Source organism: Mustela nigripes, chromosome 8 (assembly GCF_022355385.1).
Source record: "Mustela nigripes isolate SB6536 chromosome 8, MUSNIG.SB6536, whole genome shotgun sequence".
NCBI classification, from domain to species: Eukaryota; Metazoa; Chordata; class Mammalia; order Carnivora; family Mustelidae; genus Mustela; species Mustela nigripes.
In genome coordinates, this window is record NC_081564.1 from 14,122,950 (window position 1) to 14,145,670 (window position 22,721).

At 36.0% G+C, this 22,721-nt stretch overlaps 1 protein-coding gene across 2 annotated transcripts in view; it reads right to left on the bottom strand.

The window, feature by feature from the left end:
- The window catches only part of TAOK3 (TAO kinase 3), a 182,899-nt gene that overhangs the window by 77,647 nt on the left and 82,531 nt on the right, over positions 1-22,721 (bottom strand). For both annotated transcript variants that reach the window (XM_059408535.1, XM_059408536.1), the window contains exons 2-5: positions 22,122-22,224; positions 10,300-10,509; positions 2,361-2,432; positions 1,879-1,980 (exon numbers count right to left, since the gene is read on the bottom strand). In XM_059408535.1, the coding sequence (XP_059264518.1) occupies positions 1,879-1,980; positions 2,361-2,432; positions 10,300-10,419 (294 nt within the window). In that variant the 5' untranslated portion in view covers positions 10,420-10,509; positions 22,122-22,224. The remainder of the gene's footprint in view (positions 1-1,878; positions 1,981-2,360; positions 2,433-10,299; positions 10,510-22,121; positions 22,225-22,721) is intronic.

Sequence of the window (22,721 nt, forward strand, 5' to 3'; positions counted from 1 at the left end):
TAAGTAGTATTAGATTGTATATGTACATCACATCTTTATCTATTTGTCTATCAATATCACTGAGGTTGCTTCCATTCCTTGACTATTTCAAATATGCTGCAATAAACACAGGGCTACATATATCTTTTCAAATGTGCATTTTTGTTTTCTTTGGGAAAATACCAAGCAGTGGAATTACTAAGAATGTATGGTATTTCTATTCTTAAATTTTGAGGAAACGCCATACAGTGTCTGTACCAATTTACATTCCCACCAACAATGCACAAGAATTCCTGTTTCTCCACATCTTTGCCAACGCTTTTATCTTTTTTTTAAAAAGATTTTATTTATTTATTTGACAGACAGAGAGATCACAAGTAGGCAGAGAGGCAGGCAGAGAGAGAGAGGAGGAAGCAGGCTCCCCACTAAGCAGAGAGCCTGATGCGGGGCTCGATACCAGGACCCTGAGATCATGACCTGAGCCAAAGAAGGCAGAGGCTTAACCCACTGAGCCACCCAAGTACCCCAAGTCAAATTAGTCTTATGGCTGTTTGTATGCATGTCTCTAGCAGTTTAGTTCCTATGATCTCCTTCTACTGAGTCTATCAGATCTGTTGTGGACAGAGACCCATTAACCAAGCTTATTAGCACGCTGTGTAACTTAAGAATAAATAGGCTTTAAATAAGAGCTCAGATTTTCTGAAGACTCGAAACACATAATATTCAGCATTTGATTTTGTAACATTTATCCTGCATACTTAAAATCCCTTTCTAAACTCCTTTAAGATGGTGGAGATTGCCGGAGAATTGATTTCCAGGTAATGAGATACTCCTCTGATTAATTTCTTCTGCTCAGAACAGAAGTGATGGCTCTAGATACCTTAAAAGCTGCTTGAGAAAAAAGGTTTAAGTATATTGTTTGATAGTCTATCTGGGAACAAAAATTCCATTCCCTAACTGGTGATCATTTGTATATGGTAAATTCTCAATAGATGAATCTTGATAAATGATGGTTAGACTGGACATTAAATTGGAGTGCAAGGTCCGATAAAGTACAAAGTACGGTATTTTCATGTACTAAACAGTAGCTAACCTAAACACAGAAACACAATCATGTAAAAATATACTCAAAGGATAGAGTGGAATAAAAGACTTTTTTGAGGGGCGCCTGGGTGGCTCAGTGGGAGCCACATCGGGCTCTCTGCTCAGCAGGAAGCCTTTTTCTCTTCCCCCCTCTCTGCCTACTTGTGATCTCTGTCTGTCAAATGAATTTAAAAAAATATTAAAAAAAAAAAAAGACTTTTTTGAGGGGGGATTGGGGGCAGAGGAAAAGGTAGAGAGAGAATCCCAAGCAGGCTTCATACCCAGAGCAGAGTATGACACAGGGCTCGATCTCACAACACTGAGATCATGACCTGAGCGAAAATCTAGCGTCAGACACTTATCCAACTGAGCCACCCAGGCACTCAAGACTGTTTCATTTTAATCATGTGCTAGGCCCTATCTGATAAAACTTAGACCACGATGGTGATACTAAGCATAATCCCAAATTCTGGGGGAATTGGAGTGGGGAATGAGAAATGACAACAATAAAAATTCTAGGATGAGAATAAAAGGATCTTTTAGTTTGGTAAATAAATCATAAAATGGTATTAACTTTTCACTATCTGTTGATTGTTTATAGAATAAAATTTCCCATAGGCTAGATATCATATTTAATCTTACAGAATGTATGCCAACCATATGGCACACTCTGAGGTATTAACAAATGTTAAGTACTGATAACAAAAGTCAAATGGGACAGAAATAGAACTGAAAATTTTACAGATCAAAGAGAAAACAGAAAAAATAGAAAAATTTTAATTGGAAATAAATGATAATACAGGTCCTTTGACGTACCCAAGCAGTGTGCTCTTTCAAGTAACAACCTTTATACTCAATGGTGTTAGGATGCTTCAATTGTCTTAAAAATTTGACTTCCTTGAGAATATCTTGCCATTTCTATTGAAGTAATAAAGAAAATGGTATGATTTTTAGGCTGCACAAAGTATTTTATTATCAAGTATACATACATAATATTCTTTTCATTAGTTTAAATGGACAAAGTAAAAGTTTAATAAATAAAGCTGTTTAAACTTGTGTTATTTCTTTAATTTTAGTACATGTAAATGTAAATGTATTACCAAATATAAAATAAATCTATGATACTAACTTACGTTCTATTCCACAAATTAGTTGAGGCAGAATATTAAGAATATTTATTATATACTCCACAAAAAGGAATAAAAAACTATGATACATGTTTAAAGAACTTTGTTTCTACCATCAATTTCATACCAACTGGTTTATGTCAGTTTAGGTATAAAAGGTCTTTAACATACCTCTTGAGTCTGTTTCCCACTGTAGGACATTTTCTTAACTGCCACCACCTCATTGGTGTGAGCATTTGTGGCCTGTGTTGAGACAGCAGAAGAAAAATAAAATAAAATAAAATGTTTCAGCTACTTTAACTTAAATATTTGATTGGACACTTTAAAAAACATTCTCACACTGGGGCGCCTGGGTGGCTCAGTGGGTTAAGCCTCTGCCTTCAGCTCAGGTCATGATCTCAGGGTCCTGGGATCAAGCCCTGCATCAGGCTCTCTGCTCAGCAGGGAGCCTGCTTCCCCCCTCTCTCTCTGCCTGCTTCTCTGCCTATTATGTGATTTCTGTCTGTCACATAAATAAATAAATAAATAAAATCTTTAAAAAAAAATTCTCACACTTATTAACAGTTTAAAGATATTGCAATTTCTAATAGTCTAGACAGACATTTCCACCCCACTATAAAGTACAATTTCTTTAGATCTATATTCATATACATGCAACAACCATAATATTAAAAAGGATTAGGGTTTAAAAACATATATATACAATCAAACAAAAACAAGTCAAATTTCCAAAACAACCATACTGGCTTCACCATGTAAAATATCCATTATCTAACTGGTTAGATAATGTGATACAATCATACGATGAAATAAACAGTAAAACAATGAGGTAATATATATGAATATACAGTTATATGGAAAGATGTAAAAAATACAATGACAAAAACAAGCTTCCTATAATCTTACTTTTGCAAAATAATACTAACGTGAGTGTATGTGTGGAAAGAATATGAGAGAATTTATATCAGAATACATATCAGTGATAATCCTGGAGCAGTGCTGTCCAACAGAACCTTTCTTTTTTTTTCCAACAGAACTTTTTGTCTTGAAGGAAATGCTTCCTTTATACCTACATCATGTATGATGCATGTGAAATGTGGCTACAGTGATTGAAGAAATGGAGTTTACCTTTTAATTAATTTAAATCTAAATTGTGGCTACTACACTGAACAATGCAACAGAAGGTAAGAAAAATTTTAAGAGGGACTTTCGCTTCCAAAAGTACTTATATTTTATAGAATATATAAGAATATATTACATATATACTTACATACATATGTGTACAGTGTATTCATCTTCAAAGACTGCTTTGTCTCATAATTATCTCTATATAGCTTTTCCATACCCCAAATACAATTCAGTGGAAACACACATGAAAATAATAACTCAAGTAATAGTCTTCCTCCAAATTTTCTTAAGAGATTTAAAACTAGATAATTTTCTAAAAATTTTCAGAAAAATAAATATAAGACTTTAAAAGATTATCTAATTTTGGCTTTCTTCTAATAACAGAGCTCTGCATCAGTGCCATATTCCTGATGTCAGTAAGCTATTTTTATTCTATGATATTATTATTGTAAACCAGTGATTCTGTAAAGCAGTGATTCTGAGGTAAAAGATTGGAATTCAGTAACTGATAAAATCAGGTCACCAATTTTAGAGAAAAATGTATAATCATTTTCTTCAGTAGACCTAAAGAAGCTCCTCAGATAAAACAATGAATTTCTTTCTTAGTAAAAAAAAAAAAAGAATTTATTTATTTATTTCTAATAAAAATTTGTTAAATTAAAAAATGAACAATAACTTACTGATATAAAAAAAATTCAACAGTCTTACTGATTGACAAAATGCTAAGCAAATGAACACTTACTGAAAAAAAATTTTTTTTTGAAGATTTTATTTATTTGTCAGAGAGAGAGAACAAGAGAGGAAGCACAAGCAGGGAGAAAAAAAGCAGGCAGAGGCAGAAGCAGGCTCCCTACTAAGCAGGGAGCCCGATGTGGGACTCCAACCCAGGATCCTGGGATCATGACCTGAGCGCAAAGCAATGCTTAACTGACTGAGCCACCGGGCGTCCCTGAAAAAAATTTTTTTTACAAGTACTAAAGAAAGGCAAAAGTACCTAATATAAAAATAAGGTATCTACTAGTTAGAGTTTTCAAATCAGCAAGCAGGGCTCTATGAAGGTATTTTTTAGATATTTTGTTTATTTAGAAGGTACAGATGGAATTCTGTCAAAAAACAAAACTCTCATATTTTGCTGGCTTTTATTTAACACTATTTAAATTTAAATTAAACACTATTTAAATTTAATGCTAAGACTGCTTATATGACAACAACAAAGACAAGTTGATGTGAATTCAGTACTACAGTAAAGGTTAGAGTGATTGTATCAGAAAAGCGGGTATTTTGGAGATCAATCTATGCCCTGTGCAGGCTAAGCAGCCTGGGAAAGGTTTAGGAAATACTCAAAGAATGAGGAATTTTAACTTGCAACAGGGATTTTTAAAAAACAAATCCTTAACCTTTATAAAAAGAAAAGAAAAGGCCCACACAAAGGGAATCAGATGGTATTCTCTAATTGCTTATTAAGGTTATTTATAATTAATCCTTATTTGGGACCAGAAACTTGAAAAAAGTTACCCGAGAATAAAAATATATTTCTTGGGGCACATGGGTGGTTTAGTCAGTTAAGCGACTGATACCTGACTTCCTTTCAGGTCATGATCTCAGAGTGAGTGGTGAGATCTAGGCCGTCTTTCTCTGTGCTCAGTGGGGAGTCCGCTTGAGATTCTCTCTTTCCCTCTGCCCCTCCCCCTGTGCCTGTTCTCTAAAAATAAATCTTTAGGGCGCCCGGGTGGCTCAGTTGGTTGGGCAACTGCCTTGGGCTCAGGTCATGATCCTGGAGTTCCAGAATCGAGTTCCCCAACGGGCTCCCTGCTCGGCAGGGAGTCTGCTTCTCCCTCTGACCCTCCCGTTTCTCATGCTCCTCTCTTATTCTCTCTCTCTCAAATAAAAAAATAAGTTTAAACAAAATAAAAATAAATAAATCTTTAATATATATGTCTTTACATTTACAGAGTAAGCATTACTTAGGACTTGGTATGTATACTTGCTTACAAAACCTGCCTACTGGAGCACAGACTCATTATCTGGAAAATATTTTCATGTTGATTTTTCTTAGATGTGAAACTTATTTTTTAAGTTTTTATTTAAATTCTAGTTAACATACAGTGTAATATTAGTTTCAGGTGTACAATTTAGTGATTCAACAACTCCATACACCACCCAGTGCCCATTGCAAGGGCGCTCCTTAATCTTTATCACCTGTTTCACCCATCCCAGCCTTCCCTCCTCCCCTCTGGTTAAGCATCAGTTTGCTCTCTAAAGTTAAGAGTTGGTTTAGATGTGAACTTTTTTTTATATATATTTTTAAAGATTTTATTTATTTATTTGACAGAGAGAGATCACAAGTAGGCAGAGAGGCAGGCAGAGAGAGAGGAAGGGAAGCAGGCTCCCTGCTGAGCAGAGAGCCCGATGTGGGACTCGATCCCAGGACCCTGAGATCACGACCTGAGCTGAAGGCAGTGGCTTAACCCACTGAGCCACCCAGGTGCTCTAGATGTGAAATTTTTAATGCAATTTTATACTTGTTATAAACCAGAACTGAAACTTAAAAAAAAATTAATCTTTTAATACAGGGAAAGAAAACTATCAGTGGGGTTTCAACTTTCCAGTACTTTTATGATTATTGTTTATCATTATTGAATACACATTTCAAGTGTTATTCTAGAAACTTACATTTATACTTAACACTTCCAATAGTCTAAATGACCTCAATAACTTTAAGCAAGATCATTGATTCAAAAAATATTTTAGAATACTATCTGTTTCTGAGTTTCTCAACCATTTCCAGCTACATTTAGATTACAGTCTACTTGTTGCTAACTTACATTTTAATTAACTTAAATCTAAACTGTGGCTACTACAGAAATAGAAATACACAAAAATATAAAAATTAAAAATAAGCTTTTCTTTTTGCCTTAGTTGTTAAGTCTCAACTAAAAGGTAATAATTATACTGAGAAGAAGAGAACTAAATTATTAGCTTTAGGTGGATTATAGGAAGTATGCGAAATTCAACAAGGCAACACTAAAAACACAGAAACTTCATAGTTGTGTTTAAGTGAATACAAAAATGAACATGCTTGGCCCTTTTCTATCTTCCTTTAATTCGGGGTTTCTTACTATCTCATTTGTTAATGCTGCTAATTTCTGAATTACTTATGTAAATCCAAACACACAGAGGGATTTCATCAATAGCTTCCATTTTTTCTAAATATACTCTCAGCTGATTGATTCCCTAGGAGCTGAGCCAGCTAATAGTTCACTTTAAATATACTTCCTGACATCATTAGTGTAAAAGCTATAAACTACAAAAGCCTAACAGAATTATAGTGTTTAGGTATAAAAATGTTGGTTGCTAGAATCTGGTCTTAATGGCTTTCTAGCATGACTAGGATTCATGAAAACTACTAATTAGCAGTACCCCAAGTTCTCTGAGTTCTTTATAATTCACTCCTTCATTCAACAAATACTTATTAGGTAGTCAATAAGTATCAGGTATTGGGGTAAGAACTGTGAGTAAATATGTTCAGTACCTATCTTTTGTCTAGCAGCACAGACAGTACAAAAATCTCGTAACCAACAAATGTGCAATTGCAATTGTGACAGGTGCTGTGAAGAAGAGTGTGTGTTACTCTGAGAAACAAAAATGAGGGGATGGCAGGTCAGGAAAGGCTTCCTTGAAGAAATGAGGATTCAGCTGAGAGATAAAAGAGGAACAGGAGTTAAGAGAATGAAGGTAAAAGGGGAAACATTCCGAGAAAACAGTTTATGCAAAAATCCCACGATGATGGTCAAAGAAAGCTATTCTATTATAGATAGGGCAATGAGAATGAGAGGGAATAGAACTTCAGTACAAACAGGGACACACTGTGGAAGACCCTGTAGGCTGGCTACAGTAAGTTTTTTGTTTTTTGTTTTTGTTTGTTTTTTTAGAGATTTTATTTATTTATTTGACAGACAGAGATCACAAGTAGGCAAAGAGAGAGGGGGAAGCAGGCTCCCTACTGAGCAGAGAGCCCGACGTGGGGCTCAATATGGGGTTCGATCCTAGGACCCTGAGATCATGATCTGAGTGAAAGGCAGAGGCTTTAACCCACGGAGCCACCCAGGCGCCCCTACAGTAAGGGTTTTGATCAGATTTACTTCTTTCTCCCCGGAGTCACTGTGGTGCTGACAAGAGACTAAAGAGAGACCACAGTGGACACACAAAGATAGCTTAGGAGGCTACAGCAATTGTCCAAGGAAGCGATGACAGTTCACTTGGTTATCATGGTATGAGTAACAAGAGGAAGAATCTATGAATAGGGAGGAACTACATATAGATATGACTGTGGCCCATGAGAAATCCATTTTTAAGGTATTACCTATGTGACCATTATAGATAAAAGGTTAAAGCTTTTCTAGGCTTTACAGTAAAGAGTAAGTTAATTCCCCTTTAATCTATTTTTTAGTGGCTTAAGGGTTTATATGGGCTTGTACTACCTGTTTTGTATACAGGCAATTCTGTATAGTTAATAATTACATTTTCAAAGCCACCGAGATATCCTTATGATTTTTCTAGTCTATCATTATCAACAAATAACATGTATTTAGTACCTACTGTAAACACGACACTGGGCTAACGTTTAGAGTTGTAAAGAAATATTAGAAATAGTTCTCATTTTCAAAAGGCATTTATTCTAGTTAAATAGAGAGGACTTAGCCCCAACAGCAAACACATCACTAGGTCTTCTGCAGCCTACTATAAAGTAGGTCTCATTTTGCCTTTAGTCCAAAGGCTTGTGAGTTTTGATACATGCTTGGTTTACTGTAGTCAAAAGGAGAATTTTGAGAGGGGATCTAGCTGCTTTTTATTTTATTTATTCATTTTTTAAAAGTTTAAATTCAATTTAGTTAACATATAGTGTATTATTAGTTCCAGGGGTAGAATTTAGTGATTCATGGGTTGCATAGAACACCTAGTGCCCATTGCAGTTGCTGCTTTTTGAAATACACAAGTCAGATAGAGATTGGAACTACCCTCTGACTCTGGCTAAGAGAGACTGTGAGGGGATGAATGAGTTATAAATAGAAAAAAGAAAAGATGACTGAGGAAAGCATCTTGGAGCAAAATAAATAGGTCACAAACAAATATGTACAGAATGTATCAATTTTTAAAAAGTTCAAAACAAACAAAACCAAATTATATTGTTAGGGGTGAAGAAGAAAGGGAGTTACATGTAAAGAAAAACTAGAAAATAATTACCATAAAATTCAAAATAGACGTAACATAAGAGGGGCTTTTGGGAGGCTGGTAATATCCTATTTCTTGGCCTGGCTGGTGTTTAGAAAAAGATTACCTTTTAATTGTTCTTTAAATTACATATCAAAATATATGGATATGTATTTATGCACACTTCTGTGTGTACATTTACAATTTAAAAATCCTCTTTAAAAAAAAAAAAAAGCATCCCTGGGGTGCCTGGCTGGTTCAGTTGGTAGAGCATGAGATTCTTGATTTCAGGGTTGTGCATTTGAGCCTCAAGTTGGGGGCAGAGGTCACTAAATAAATAAATAAATAAATAAATTTAAGGGGGAAAAAAACCCCCAAAACTATCCCTGTGAATGAAGAAGACAGGGCTTTGATTGGGTTTTAAATACGATTCTAAGCCCAAAGACTAACATAGCAGGGTTGACTAGAAAATTAGCACCCTTTCCACCCATGGAAGGTTACTTAATGATAAAATGTACTTGAGTGGAAGCCAAATATTAAATTAGGGCAAAGGAGAAGTGGTGGTAGTGCTGAACACAGACGCAAAGACATGACAAAGAGTTCAGGGGAAACCCAGGCTGAAGATTGGCCTACAGACAAAAAGATGAACTTAAAATGCAATTAATAAAATCTTATTTGGAAGGACAACTGAAAATAAGCCCTGCCCAGATGCCAAAACATAAAGGATCACTTAAAAGTCAAATAATTTTTGATCAAGGAAAAAAAAATTCGATAACAGGTTTAGAGAAGTGAGTAATAAGCAGTACTTAAATATCACTTGCTTTCTTAAGTATTTGAGACTTCAATGAGGCAAACTTCTAAGGTTATATAAATGAATTAGAACTACATTTTCTGTAATGAATTTCAGGTGAAAGAGTGATGGTAACATTTCAGTTACTTCTCATTCTTCTTATTAGATGGTAAGTCACAGTCTTAGAATTCAAACTGAGTTAGGGGGCTAAGTGTTATGCCCTTTAACCTAAAATACTGACTTGATACGAATGTTACTAAAAATCTTTGATGGTCCACCTGTCTGAGTAGCCATCCGTTCATCCATCCATCTGTCCATCATTTATTGAGTTCCTATTATTATCAGACAGGTTATGGGGATATAGCAAGGGATAAGATAGGCATAACCTCTGACCTCATGGCATTTATGTAGGGGGAGGGACATATATGAGTCAAAAAATCTCACACAGAAGTATTTAATTATATCCACGATAAATTCAACAACATGCAAGGACTATCAGATCCTTAGGAGATCCCTATGAGGGTGCTATGAGATCATAAAAAATGATTTAATTTAGTTCAGGACAGTTGAACAGGAAAGGCAATCTTGTGGACGTAACACTTAAGCTGAAATCTGTACGGTAAGCAGGAGTTAGACAGGGATACAGACGCAATGTGCAGAATTTTCTAGGTGGGAGGAATAGCATATATACATGCCCTGAGGCAGAAAAGAGCTTGGCTTATAGAGGAAATGCATAGGGCCAAAATTTAAGCTTATATATATATATTGATAGTTTGTGTACAGGTGACAGCGATTCCACTGACTTTAATAATGCCTAGATTTCTTAGGACTGGCTTTTCAGCAGTGAGTATTTGCTTCTAGTGTAGACATTTAACTTGTAGAAAAAAACCACTAAAAGCAAACGTATTTTACAAGTAATAGAATGTGTAGAATTCAAACTCCCCTAATTTAATCTCTCTAAACCACTCTAAAATTACTTACAAAATAAACTGCTCCAAAACTTCCATGTCCAATTTCGTGCAAATCAATAAAAAGTTCTTCAGGATCATCTTTGTAGAAGAGATCAGCAATCTCTGAGTCCTTTGGCACCCCTTTACGCATGATGACCTGTATCTGCAAACGTTTTGCTTTTGATATCCCAGTCAGCTTTCTCTCTCATTTACAAATATTTGGGGGGTAAGTTTTCAGTACCTGTAAAAAAATAAGGTTTGACATTAACTTATTTCTAAAACATCATCGTGGTTGGTGGTAATATAAATTAATATTAAAAAGTACTCCAGACTTACAGTTTCATAATAAAAAGACAAATAACCCCCCAAAAAACGGGAAAAGGATCTGAATAGACATTTCTCTTAAGATATACAAGTGGCCATTAACACATGAAAAGATGCTCCACATTATTATTATTATATTTTTAATTTTGGGTATAATATTTATGGTCTTTTAAAAAAGATTTTATTTATTTATTTGACAGAGAGATCACAAGCAGGCAGAGGCAGGCAGAGAGAGAGAGAAAGAAGCAGGCTCCCTGCTGGGCAGAGAGACTGATGGGGGGGCTCGATCCCAGGACCCTGGGATCATGACCTGAGCCAAAGGCAGAGGCTCTAACCCACTGGGCCACCCAGGTGCCCCGATGCTCCACATTATTAGTCATTAGAGAAATAAACATTAACACCACAGTAATATACCATTTTTTATCTACTAGGATGACTACTATCAAAAAGTTAAATAGCTATTGGCAAGGATGAGGAGAAAGCGGAACCCTCCAAACTGCTGGTGGGAATATAAAGTGGTGCACCATTTTGGGAAAGAGACCGGCAGTTCATCACAAACTTAAAAATCAAGATACCATTTGACCCAGAAATTCTACTCCTTGGTATAAATCCAAGAGGAATAAAAATCTATGTCCACACAAATACTTGTACAGATCGATATTGACAGAAGCATGATTCATAGGAGCCAGAGGTGGGAACAATCCAAAGGTCCATTTGGTGAATGAATAAACAAAATGTGGTACATCTGTACAATGGAATATTATTTTGGCATAAGAAGGAATAAAGTGCCAATACACGCTACGACATGGGTGAAACTTGTAAACACGATGTGAAGTTAAAGAAGCAAGTCACAAAAGATGCCATATTGAATAATTCCATTTATGTAACACACCCAGAATAACTAAATCAACGGAGATAGAAAGCCAATTATCGGCTGACTACAGCTGGGGGAAGGAGAGTTTGGCAGTGATAGGTAAAAGGGATGGGCTTTCTTTTTAGAGTCATGAAAATGTTCTAAAACTGGTTGTCGTGATGGTCCCACAATGGTTAATATACCAAAAACCACTGAACTGTACATTTAAATGAGTTATATCTCAATAAATCTGCTTTTAAAAGCATTTTGGTTTATTTAATATTTAAGTAATAACAGCTAAGATTTATAAAGCACTACTATGTGTCAGGCAACGCTAAGTTCCATGTAGGTAGGTATTATTTTCTTTAATCCCTCCTGCAGCTACATAATGCAGACTATATTATTTTGATTTTTATAAAAAACTAGAACCAAGAGGCAAAACTACTTCCCCATAATCAGGCAGCTAGTATTTGTGAGAACTGGGACCCAAACCCAGATCTAACCATACAGCCCATGCTCTTAATGCACAATATATACATACAGAATAGATAATTAGGTAACAAACTGCTATAATTTGGAGATTATGCTAACATTCACTTAAGAGGCAGATTTTTCCGCTGCCATACAAAATATTCTGAGTTTGAAGTTTCTGTTAATAAAAGGACATTACGGTGGGGGGTGCCTGGGTGGGTCAGTGGGTTAAGCCTCTGCCTTCGACTCAGGTCATGATCTCAGGTTCTTGGGATCCAGTTCTGCATTGGGCTCCTTGCTTGGCAGGGGCCTGTTTCCCCCCACCCCTGCCTGCTGCTCTGCCTACTTGTGATCTCTCGCTCTCTGCCAAATAAATAAATAAATATTATAAATAAATAAATAAAGGACATTATTTTGACATGCTTACATATTGGTTTTTAACAGTTATACTTAATTGATATAGATCCCTTTTTATTTTTTGAATACTGAAATATTAATTAACTTTCATCCATTTTTTTTTATTGTAAATATACCCCTACCATGAGAATCAATCATTTCAAACTGAAAATATCACAGGATAGTTTGTGTTTCCTCCTTGACCAATCAGATACGTACGCTAGAAATGTAGTTATTAGCCAATAAAATTGTGTTTTAAAAAATGTGAGACAGGGGGACCTGGGTGGCTCAGTTGTTAAGCCTCTGCCTTTGGCTCAGGTCATGATCCCAGGATCCTGGGATCGAGCCCCACGTTGGGCTTCCTGCTCATCGGGAAGCCTGCTTCTCCCTCTCCCACTCCCCCTGCTTGTGTTCCTGCTCTTGCTGTCTCTCTCTCTCTACCAAATAAATAAATAAAATCTTAAAAAAAATAATAAATAAAAATGTGAGACAACAGTCCTCATTCAAGGAGAAGAGAAAAAGAGGATTGTTAATAAAGAAGTACAAGCAGTCAGTTCTAAGAAGCATTTTTCTCCTGTGACATGATAGCTTTAGGTGACTATGTACATTACTTCACATGGTTAGTCTAGTTAAATCATTAGCAGGTCAGCAGCCTACCTATCCCTCTATCCAGGCAATTCTTTGCTTGACTCAACAAATATTTATTGAATGCCTACTATTTGCTAGGCATGTACTGGGTTTTGGTTGGTTCCAGGTACAATGGGATGTGGTCCCTGTTTTTAAAGGGCTTAGAGTCTAATGGGGGAATAAGCATTACACCATACTGATACAAATAACAAAATGGTTATAAATGACTGTTATGATGAAAAAGCAAAAAATTTAATAGAAGATACAATAGGGTGGTCTGGTCTATTTTTTCTTAGATATGAAAAAGCATGCCTTTTAGGAAAAATAAAAATTGTTCATTCAATATGGATGTATGGAAGGGTTGGAAGGCAAAAATATAAAGCTGGTGTTAAGCCAAGGGAAATCACAACAGGCCTTTTAGACCATATTAAGAAATATGGACTTTATCTTGAGGGTAGTGGGGAGCCATCAAAGGTTTCAAATGAGAAAAAGGGATTCCCCTGCAACACCATACTTGTAATCCTAGGCATTCATCCTGACAATCCATGAATACTGATAACCAAGTATAAAGTCAATATATCAATACTACTGAAAAAGTAACTCAAATTTAGTTGTCAGTCAAGTGACTAAAATTACACAACTAACATTCAAAAAGTGTTATTGCCTTCATTGCTTATGTTTAAGAACAGAAAAGAGAAATGATGTATCAAAGATATGCCTTTTCAAGACTATGTCTCCCCCCCAAAAAAGCAGAATCTGAGCTGTCTTTAGGAAAAACAAAAAGACCTGTGAACTAAATTTTGGGAGCTAAAATCTTTTCTTTTTTTTTAATTTTTATTTTTATTTGACAGAGAAATCACAAGTAGGCCGAAGTAGGCAAAGAGGCAGGCAGAGAGAGAGAGAAGCAGGCTCCCTGCTGAGCAGAGAGCCCGATGTGGGACTTGATCCCAGGACCCCGAGATCATTACCTGAGCCGAAGGCAGAGGCTTAACCCACTAAGCCACCCAAGTGCCCCCAAGAGCTAAAATCTTGTCAATCATTAAAATTTATTCTAAACATTTAAATGTTTTGGTTTCAGTGTAAAGAAAGCTAAGTACTATGGATGATCATTTGGAAGAAACACATAGATCACTATGTCATACTCTAGACTAAAATGATCTCAAAAGAAATGATTACTTAAATATAAAAAATGACACCATAAAAACTTCTAAAATAAATTTCAGGTGGATCTTTAGTTATTAAGCAAGACACCAGAGGCAAAAGTCATAAACTAAAATCAGTAAGTCTGACTATATACAAATAATACATAATGAATGGACTTCTGCTTTCAGCCAAGATGGAGTAATAGTGATGGGTTTATTATCTGCCACCAGAAACAACTAACATCACAAGAAAGAAAATAGACCAAAATTCTTCATAAACATAGATGCAAAAACTGATAAATTTACAGCAAATAAATCCAATAATATATAAATATATAAATAATATATAAATTATGAGTAGATGGGATTTGTCTCAGGAATGCAAGGTTGGTTTAACACTCAAAAATCAAGCAATGTAATTCACCAAATCAACAATCTGAAAAAAAAAAAAAAAGCCAAATCATCATCTCTAAAGATGCAGAAAAATCATTTAACAAAATCCAGAATTCAAACCTGACAAAAATTCTAAGCCAAATCAGAACAGAAGGTAATATCCCTAAACTGATAAAGGAAATCTATGAAACATTTACAGCTAATATCAAAAATAATGGTCAAGGACGAAATGATTTCCTCCTAAGATCAGGAATGTGGCAAGGAAGTCTGCTCTCAGCTCTTCCCTTCAACATTGTGCTGGATGGTCTATAAGTGCAATAAGGTGAGAAAAAAATAAATTAGAGACATCAAGATCAGAAAGTAAGAAGTTAGACTTTTACTGACAAACAACATAACCACCATGCAGAAAATTCAATGCAATCTACAATAAGCTACTAGAATTAATAACTGAGTTAATCAAAGTGGCAGAACACAAGATCAAGATCAATGTATAAAACTCAACTGTATTTTTATACATGAACAATGGAAATCAAAACTTTGAACCATTACAATAGCATAAAAATATGAAATACTTAGGGATAAATCTGACAAAGAACGTGTAAGACCTATACACTGAGAATTACAAAATAATGGTGAAAGGAATTAGAGACAGAATGAAGAGAGATAACTGTGGTTATAGGTCGGAAGAATCAATATTGATTTTTCTTTACAAAAAGAAATTGAGAAGCTGATTCTAAAATGCATAGAAGAGGAGAGAGGAATCAAAAATGGCAGAGGAGTAGGAGACCTTAGTTTCACCTGGTCCCAGGAATTCAGTTAGATAGCTACTAAATCATTCTGAACACCTGCGAACTCAATCAGAGAGCTAAGAAAAGAAGAGCTGCAACTCCACAAATACAAAAGCAACCACTTTTTCCAAAGTAGGAGGTATGGAGAAGTGAATCTAAAGTAATATATGGGAAGATAAACCGAGGGGGGAAGGAGTCTCCATAAGCTACTGGAAAGTGTTAAAGCAGCGTAGCACAAAATCTTTTAGAGGTCTGCTCCAGTGAGGAATGTTGCTAGGCGGCTAAGCAAGGGGCAGAACCCTTGCTGTGGTCTCAGGATCTGGGGGTCACAGGAAGACCAGGGTACCTGAGTGAGGTGGAGCTTCCAGACAATAGATCAGGGAGCTGCATTCAGGGAGCCCAGGAACCACAGCATGATTGGGCAACTGCTCCCCAAGCTGGGGCCCAGCAAGTGGCAGAACTGCTGAGACCACCCCCTCTTCTTCCCCTGGGTAGGAGTGGTGTGGGAACACAATGCAAGAGTCTACAGGGTTTGGAGACTCGAAATGGGGTCATGTGCCTAAGACAGAAACCATTGGTTACAGGCTGGGAGAGCACAAAGTGTGGCCGGAGACCAGGGAGACAGCAGTGACTGACTGCTTTGCTCTGAGGGTGCACTGAGGAGTGGGACTCCGAGTTTTAGGCTCTGGGCCCAGAGACTGGGAGGCCGCCATTTTCATTCTCATCCTCTAAAGCTGCACAGAAAGCCTTCAGGGAAAAGCTACACAGAGCAAACCAGAACTGATTATTTAGCCTGGCTCCATGGCAAGGGCAGTGCAATTCTGCCTGGGGCAAAGACACTTGAGAATCAATGCAATAGGCCCCTCCTGCAGAAGACCAGCAAGAACATCCAGCCAAGACCAAGTTTACTGATCAAAGAGAACTGCACAACTATAGCACTAGGGGAATATAGCATATAGAATTCATGGCTTCCCCCCATGATTCTTTAGTCTTGCAATTTTATTTTTAAAATTTTTCCTCTCCTTTTTCAACCAATTTCCTATTTTAGGAACTCCTTTTTAAAAATGTTTTAATTTTCATTTTTGCAGTTATATTCTATCCCTTTCTTGTATTTAATTTTATTTTTGTATATATATGTTTTTCTTTAAAATTTTGAGATGGAGTTTCTTTTAACATACCAAAATACACCCAAAATCTAGTGTATGGATCTGTTCTATTCACCTGCCTAATCATATGCTCTCTTTCTTTTTTTTTTGGTTTTGTTTTTTGTTACAATCTTTTAAAATTTTCATCTTTACAGTTACATTCTATCCTTTCAATGCATTTATTTCTATTTTTGTATATATGTAAGCTTTTCTCTATAATTTTGAGATGTAGTTTCCCCTAACAAACTCACCAAAATATACTCGAGATAGTGTATTATGTAATATATCTGTATATATATATATATATATATATATATATATATATATATATATGTATATATCCCTTCCTTCATTGTTGTTTATCTCTGCTGTTTTTCTGTCTTTTAATTTTATTTTTACAGTTATATTCTATCCTTTCATTATATTTAATTTTATTTTTGTACATATATAATTTTTACTTTCTTTATAATTTTGGGATCTAGTTTTTTAACAAACTGACCAACACACACACAAGATCCAACGTATTGCTCTATTCTGTTCATCTGTCTGATTATATTCCTTTTTTTTTTTAATTAAAAAAAATTTCATTTTATTTTTTTTCTTCTCAGTTTCAGGTCTCTTCTGATTTGTTTAGTTTATATTTCTCTGGGGTTGTTGTTGCCATTTTAGTATTTTGTTCTCTTGTCATCTTTTCTACTCTGGTCAGAATGACAAGACAGAGAAACACATCAAAAAGAGAACAAGAGGCAGTACTGACTGCCAGGGACCGAATCAGCATGGACAAAATAAGATATTAGAATTAGAATTCAGAATACTGATTATAGTCACATGATACAGAAGAAAGATAAATAGGGTCAATCCCATTTACAACTGCTCCTAAAGTCATAAGGTGTCTAGGAATAAACCTAACCAAAGAGGTAAAGGATCTCTACTCAGAAAACTACAGAACATTCATGAAAGAAATTAACACAAAGTAATGGAAAAAATGTTCCATGCTCATGGATTGGAAGAACAAATATTGTTAAAATGTCTATGCTACCTGGAGCAATCAACACATTCATGGAAATCCCTGTCAAAATACCATCCACTTCTTCACAGAGCTGGAACAAATAATTCTAAGATTTGTATGGAACCAGAAAAGACCCCAAATAACCAGAGGAATGTTGAAAAAGAAAACCAAAACTGGTGGCATCACAATTATGGACTTCAAGCTCTATTACAAAGCTGTAATCATCAAGACGATATGGTATTGGCACAAAAACACACACATAGATCAATGGAACATATTAGAGAAGCTAGAAATAGATCTTTTAGCTCTATGGTCAACTAAACCTTGACAAAGCAGAAAAGGATATGCAATGGGGAAAAAGTCTCTTCAATAAATGGTGTTGGGAAAATTGGACAGCCACATGCAGAAGAATGAAACTGTAACATTTCCTTACACTATACACAAAGATACTCTCAAAATGAGTGAAGGACCTATATGTGAGACAGGAATCCATCAAAATCCTAGAGGAGAACACAGGCAGCAACCTCTTTGACCTCAGCAACAGCAACTTCTTATTAGACATGTCTCCAAAAGTAGGGAAATAAAGGCAAAAGTGAACGGTAGGGACTTCATCAAGATAAAAAGCCTTTGCACAGCAAAGGAAATAGTCAACAAAACCAAAAGAGAACCAACAGAATGGGAGAAGATATTTGGAAATGACATATCAGATAAAGGGCTAGTATCCAAAAATCTATAAAGAACTTATCAAACTCAATACTCCAAGAATAATCCAATAAAGAAATGGACAGAAGATATGAACAGATACCTCTCAAAAGAAGACATACAAATGGCCAACAGAGACATGAAAAAATGCTGACTTGGCACCAGGGAAATAGAAATCAAAACTACAGTGAGATACCACCTCACACCAGTCAGAATGGATAAAATTAACAAGTCAGGAAATGACAGATGTTGGCAAGGCTGTGGAGAAAGGGGAACCCTCTTTCACTGCTGGTGGGAATGCAAGCTGCTACAGGCACTCTGGAAAACAGTATGGAGCTTCCTCAAAAAGTTGAAAACAGAGCCATTCCACTCTTTGGTATTTACCCGAGAAAAATGAAAGCATATGTCCGTTCAAAGCCCTGTACACAAATGTTCATGGCAGCTTTATTTTTAATAGCCCAAATTGGAAACAACCCAAATGCCCATCAAGAAAGGAACAGATAGGGGTGCCTGGGTGGCTCAGCGGGTTAAGAAAGGAACAGATAAACAATCTGTGGTACATGCAGACAATGGAATGCATTTCAGCAATAAAATGGACTACTGACACATGCCACAACATGGATGAATCTCAAAATAATTGTGTTGAGTGAAAAGAAGACAGACCCTGCCAAGAAAAAGAGTACATACTTTATGACTTCATTTCTATAAGATTCTAGGAAATGAAGTAACAGAAAGAAACATCAGTGGTTGCCTGGGGATTGGGCTGAGTGAGAAGAGGTTGGAGGGATTCAAAAGGGGTATCAAGAAGCATTTGGCAGTGCTGGATATACACACAGATATACATTATGGCAAAACATATTTTCATTAAATATGTCTAGATTATTGTATGTCAGTTATAGATCAGTAAGTTTGGTTTGCAATGGTGCAGTAAACAAAACTGAAAGGCAAATAAAGTAGGAATGATGCAAAGTGTGTGCTGGTTATAAGTTGTTCTTATCAGACATGTGACTATAAAACACTGATGAAACAGACTGAAGATGACACAAAAAATGGAAAGATATTCTATGCTCATGGGTTGGAAGATATCCATACTGCCCAAAGCAATCTACAGATTTCATGCAATTCGTATCAAAATACCAACAGCAGGGGCACCTGGGTGGCTCAGTCAGTTAAGCGTCTGCTTTCAGCTCAGGTCATGATCCCAGGGTTCGGGGATCGAGCCCCATGCGGCGCTCCCTGCTTCTTCCTTTCCCTCTACTCTCTCCCTGCTTGTGCTCTCTCTCACTCAAATAAATAAATAAAAATCTTAAAAAAAACTACCAACAACATGTTTCACAGAACTAGAATAATACTAAAATTTGTATGGAATCACGGAAGACCCTGACTAGCCAAAATAATCTTGAGAAAGAAAAGCAAAGTTAGAGGTATCACAATCTCAGATTTCAAGATATATTACACAAAGCTGTCATAATAAAAACTGAATGGTACTGCCATGAAAATTGACACAGAGATCAATAAAACAGGACAGAGAGCCCAGGAATATGGCCAATTAATCTAGAGTGAAAGAGGCAAGAATATACAATGGGGGAAAAGACAGTCTCTTCAACAAATGCTGGGAATACTGGTCAGCTAAATGCAAAAGAAACTGGTGGGCTTTCACACCATACACAGAAATAAACTCAAAATGGATTAAAGACCTAAATGTGAGACCCCAAACCATAAAGCTCCTAGAAGAAAACATAGGCACTACTTCCTTTGACATTATCCATAAAAACATTTTTCTCAATATGCCTCCTCGGATAAGAAAAACAAAAGCAAAATTAAACTACTAGGACTACACCAAAATAAAAAGCTTTTCAACAGAGAAGGAAACCAGCAACACAATGACAACACAGCCTATTGAATGGGAGAGGATATTTGCAAATAATATATCTAATAAGGGGTTAATATCCAAATATATAAAGAACTTACAGGACTCACACCCCTAAAACCCAAATAATCTGATTAAAAATGGAGAACCTGAATCAACATTTTTCCGAAGAAGACATCTAGACTGCCAACATACAGGAAAAAATGCTCAATATCATTCATCATCAGGGAAATCCAATCAAAACCACAATAAGATATCACTTTACACTTGTCAGAATGGCTTAAATCACAAACACAAGAAATAAAAAGTATTGGCGAGAATGTGGATGAAAAGGAACCCTCATGCATTGTTGGTAGGAATGCAAATTGGTGCGACCTCTGTGGAAAACAGTATAGTGTTTCCTCAAGAAACTAAAAATAGAATCAGTAATTCTATTACTGGGTATTTACCCAGAGAAAATGAAAACACTAATTTGAAAAGATATACGCACCCTTATGTTTACTGTAATGTTATTTACAATAGCCAAGATATGGGAGCAACCGAAGTGTCTATCTATGGAAGAATGGATAAAGAAAATGTGGTGTGTACACACACACACACACACACACACACACACACACACACACACACAGAGGCACGATGGAATGTTACTCAGCCATGAAAAAGAATGAGATCTTGCCATTCACAACAACACGGATGGACCTAGAGGATATGACGCTAAATGCAGTAAGTTAGAGAAAGACAAAAAAACCATATGATTTCACGATGTGGAATTTAAAAAACAAATGAAGAAGGGAAAAAAGACAAAAAACATTGTTTTTTAAAAAGACTTTATTTATTTGAAACAGAGAAAGAAAGAGACAGAATACACGTGGGGGGGGGGGTTGGCGCACAGAGGGAGGAGGAGAGAAGCGGATTCCCTGAGGAACAGGGAGCCCAATGCAGGGCTCGATTTCAAGACTCAGATCATGACCTGAGCCGAAGGCAGACATTTAACTAACTGAACCACACAGGTGTCCCCCAAAAAACATTCTTAAATACAAAGTACAAACTAGTAGTTGTTGCCATAGGGGAGGAGGGTGGGGGCAGGGGTGAAATAGATAAATGGAAGGGGTTAAGAGTACACTTATCATGATGAACACTGAGTAACGTATAGAATTGCTCAATCATTATGCTGTACATCTGAAACTAATGTAACATTGTATGCTGATTATACTTAAATGAAAACATATACATCAGACAAGTGAACACATACATATACATACATCTGCTCACACAAAGGACACATATAGAAAAAGAATATAGCAGTGGCTATTAAGAATATGAAACATAAACAGTTACATTAGTAATCAAAGAAGTAAAAACTAAAATAATGAGACACCTCATTTCACCTACCAAACTGACAAAATAATAGAGAAAAGATACAGTTTTCAGTAAGGCCATAAGGAAACAAGTCATCTTTATACATTGCCAGAAGAACAGAATGGGTACATTCTTCGACCAGGTAATATCCTTCTAGGAATTTATATAAGGCAATGTCTTTTTTGTTTTGTTTTAGCAAAAGAGGCAGGACATAAGTAGGTAGAACATAAAGAGGGATGAGACCATGAAGATGGGAAACACGGCTTCTTTCATCTCTGAGTTTGGATTTCTTTACAGGCTTGTTTTATCTGAAGTAGGTGTTGTGATTTCAGGTAACTTAGATTTCCTTCTTTTTGCTTATATGTATTTTCTAAATTTTCTGCAAAGCCTATTACTTCTGTAATTAGAGGAAAAGTGGTGTGAAAAATTTTATGTTCCTTCAAAGTCTAATTACAAAGCACTACAACAAAAAAAGGCAATATGTATTTCCAGAAAATAATTTGAGAACAGGAATCAAGAAACTTTAGGTAAGCGCATTTCTTTTAACCAAGTATTTTTCCAATTTGTAAGCTGTGACTGAAAATAATGAAAATCTTATAGGGAAAGAATTTGAAACTAAAAAGTTTTTATAAAAGAATTTTATCCCAATTTTATTAATATTTTCACTTCCCCTTTTTTCTTACAAATATAATAAAATTATAGAAAAATCAGAAGACATAATCTCTTCCCATTTTGTAGGAGAAAGCTTTGTCACAGATCTATGAACAATACCTTTTTGTGAAAGGCACAAAATATACTGTATTGCTCAGATTCATCTTAGATGCAAACTCTTTGTCCTCTTTTAAAACTTCAGTCTTCTGCATTTATGGTGCACCTATGGAAAAAGAAGAATAAAATATTTAATTATAAAAGCAAAATTAAAGAAGCCACAATTGATCATACGGTAGCTTTAAAATTTTACACATGTAATACTACAAAGTTAAAATCTTATCTTCATCTGTTTGTGAATGACAAATGTAAAAGGTAAGATCTGTACATCAAAGACTCTGGCTACACCCTCACAAGCAATACCAGGAAAACAAAAGTGTCCTTAAGGGAGAGAAAAATGAAGCGAGATGAAACGTGAGTGGGAGGCAAACCCTAGGAGAGACTTAATCTCAGGAAACAGACTGAGGGTTTGCTGGAGGGGAGGGGCGCTGGAGGGATGGAGTGGCTGGGTGATGGACACTGGAGAGGGTATGTGCTACGGTGAGTGCTGTGAACTGTGCAAGACTGATGAATCACAGACTGAAACAAATAATATATGTTAATAACAAAAATTTTTTTAAAAAGTGTCCTTGGGGGCGCCTGGGTGGCTCAGTGGGTTAAGCC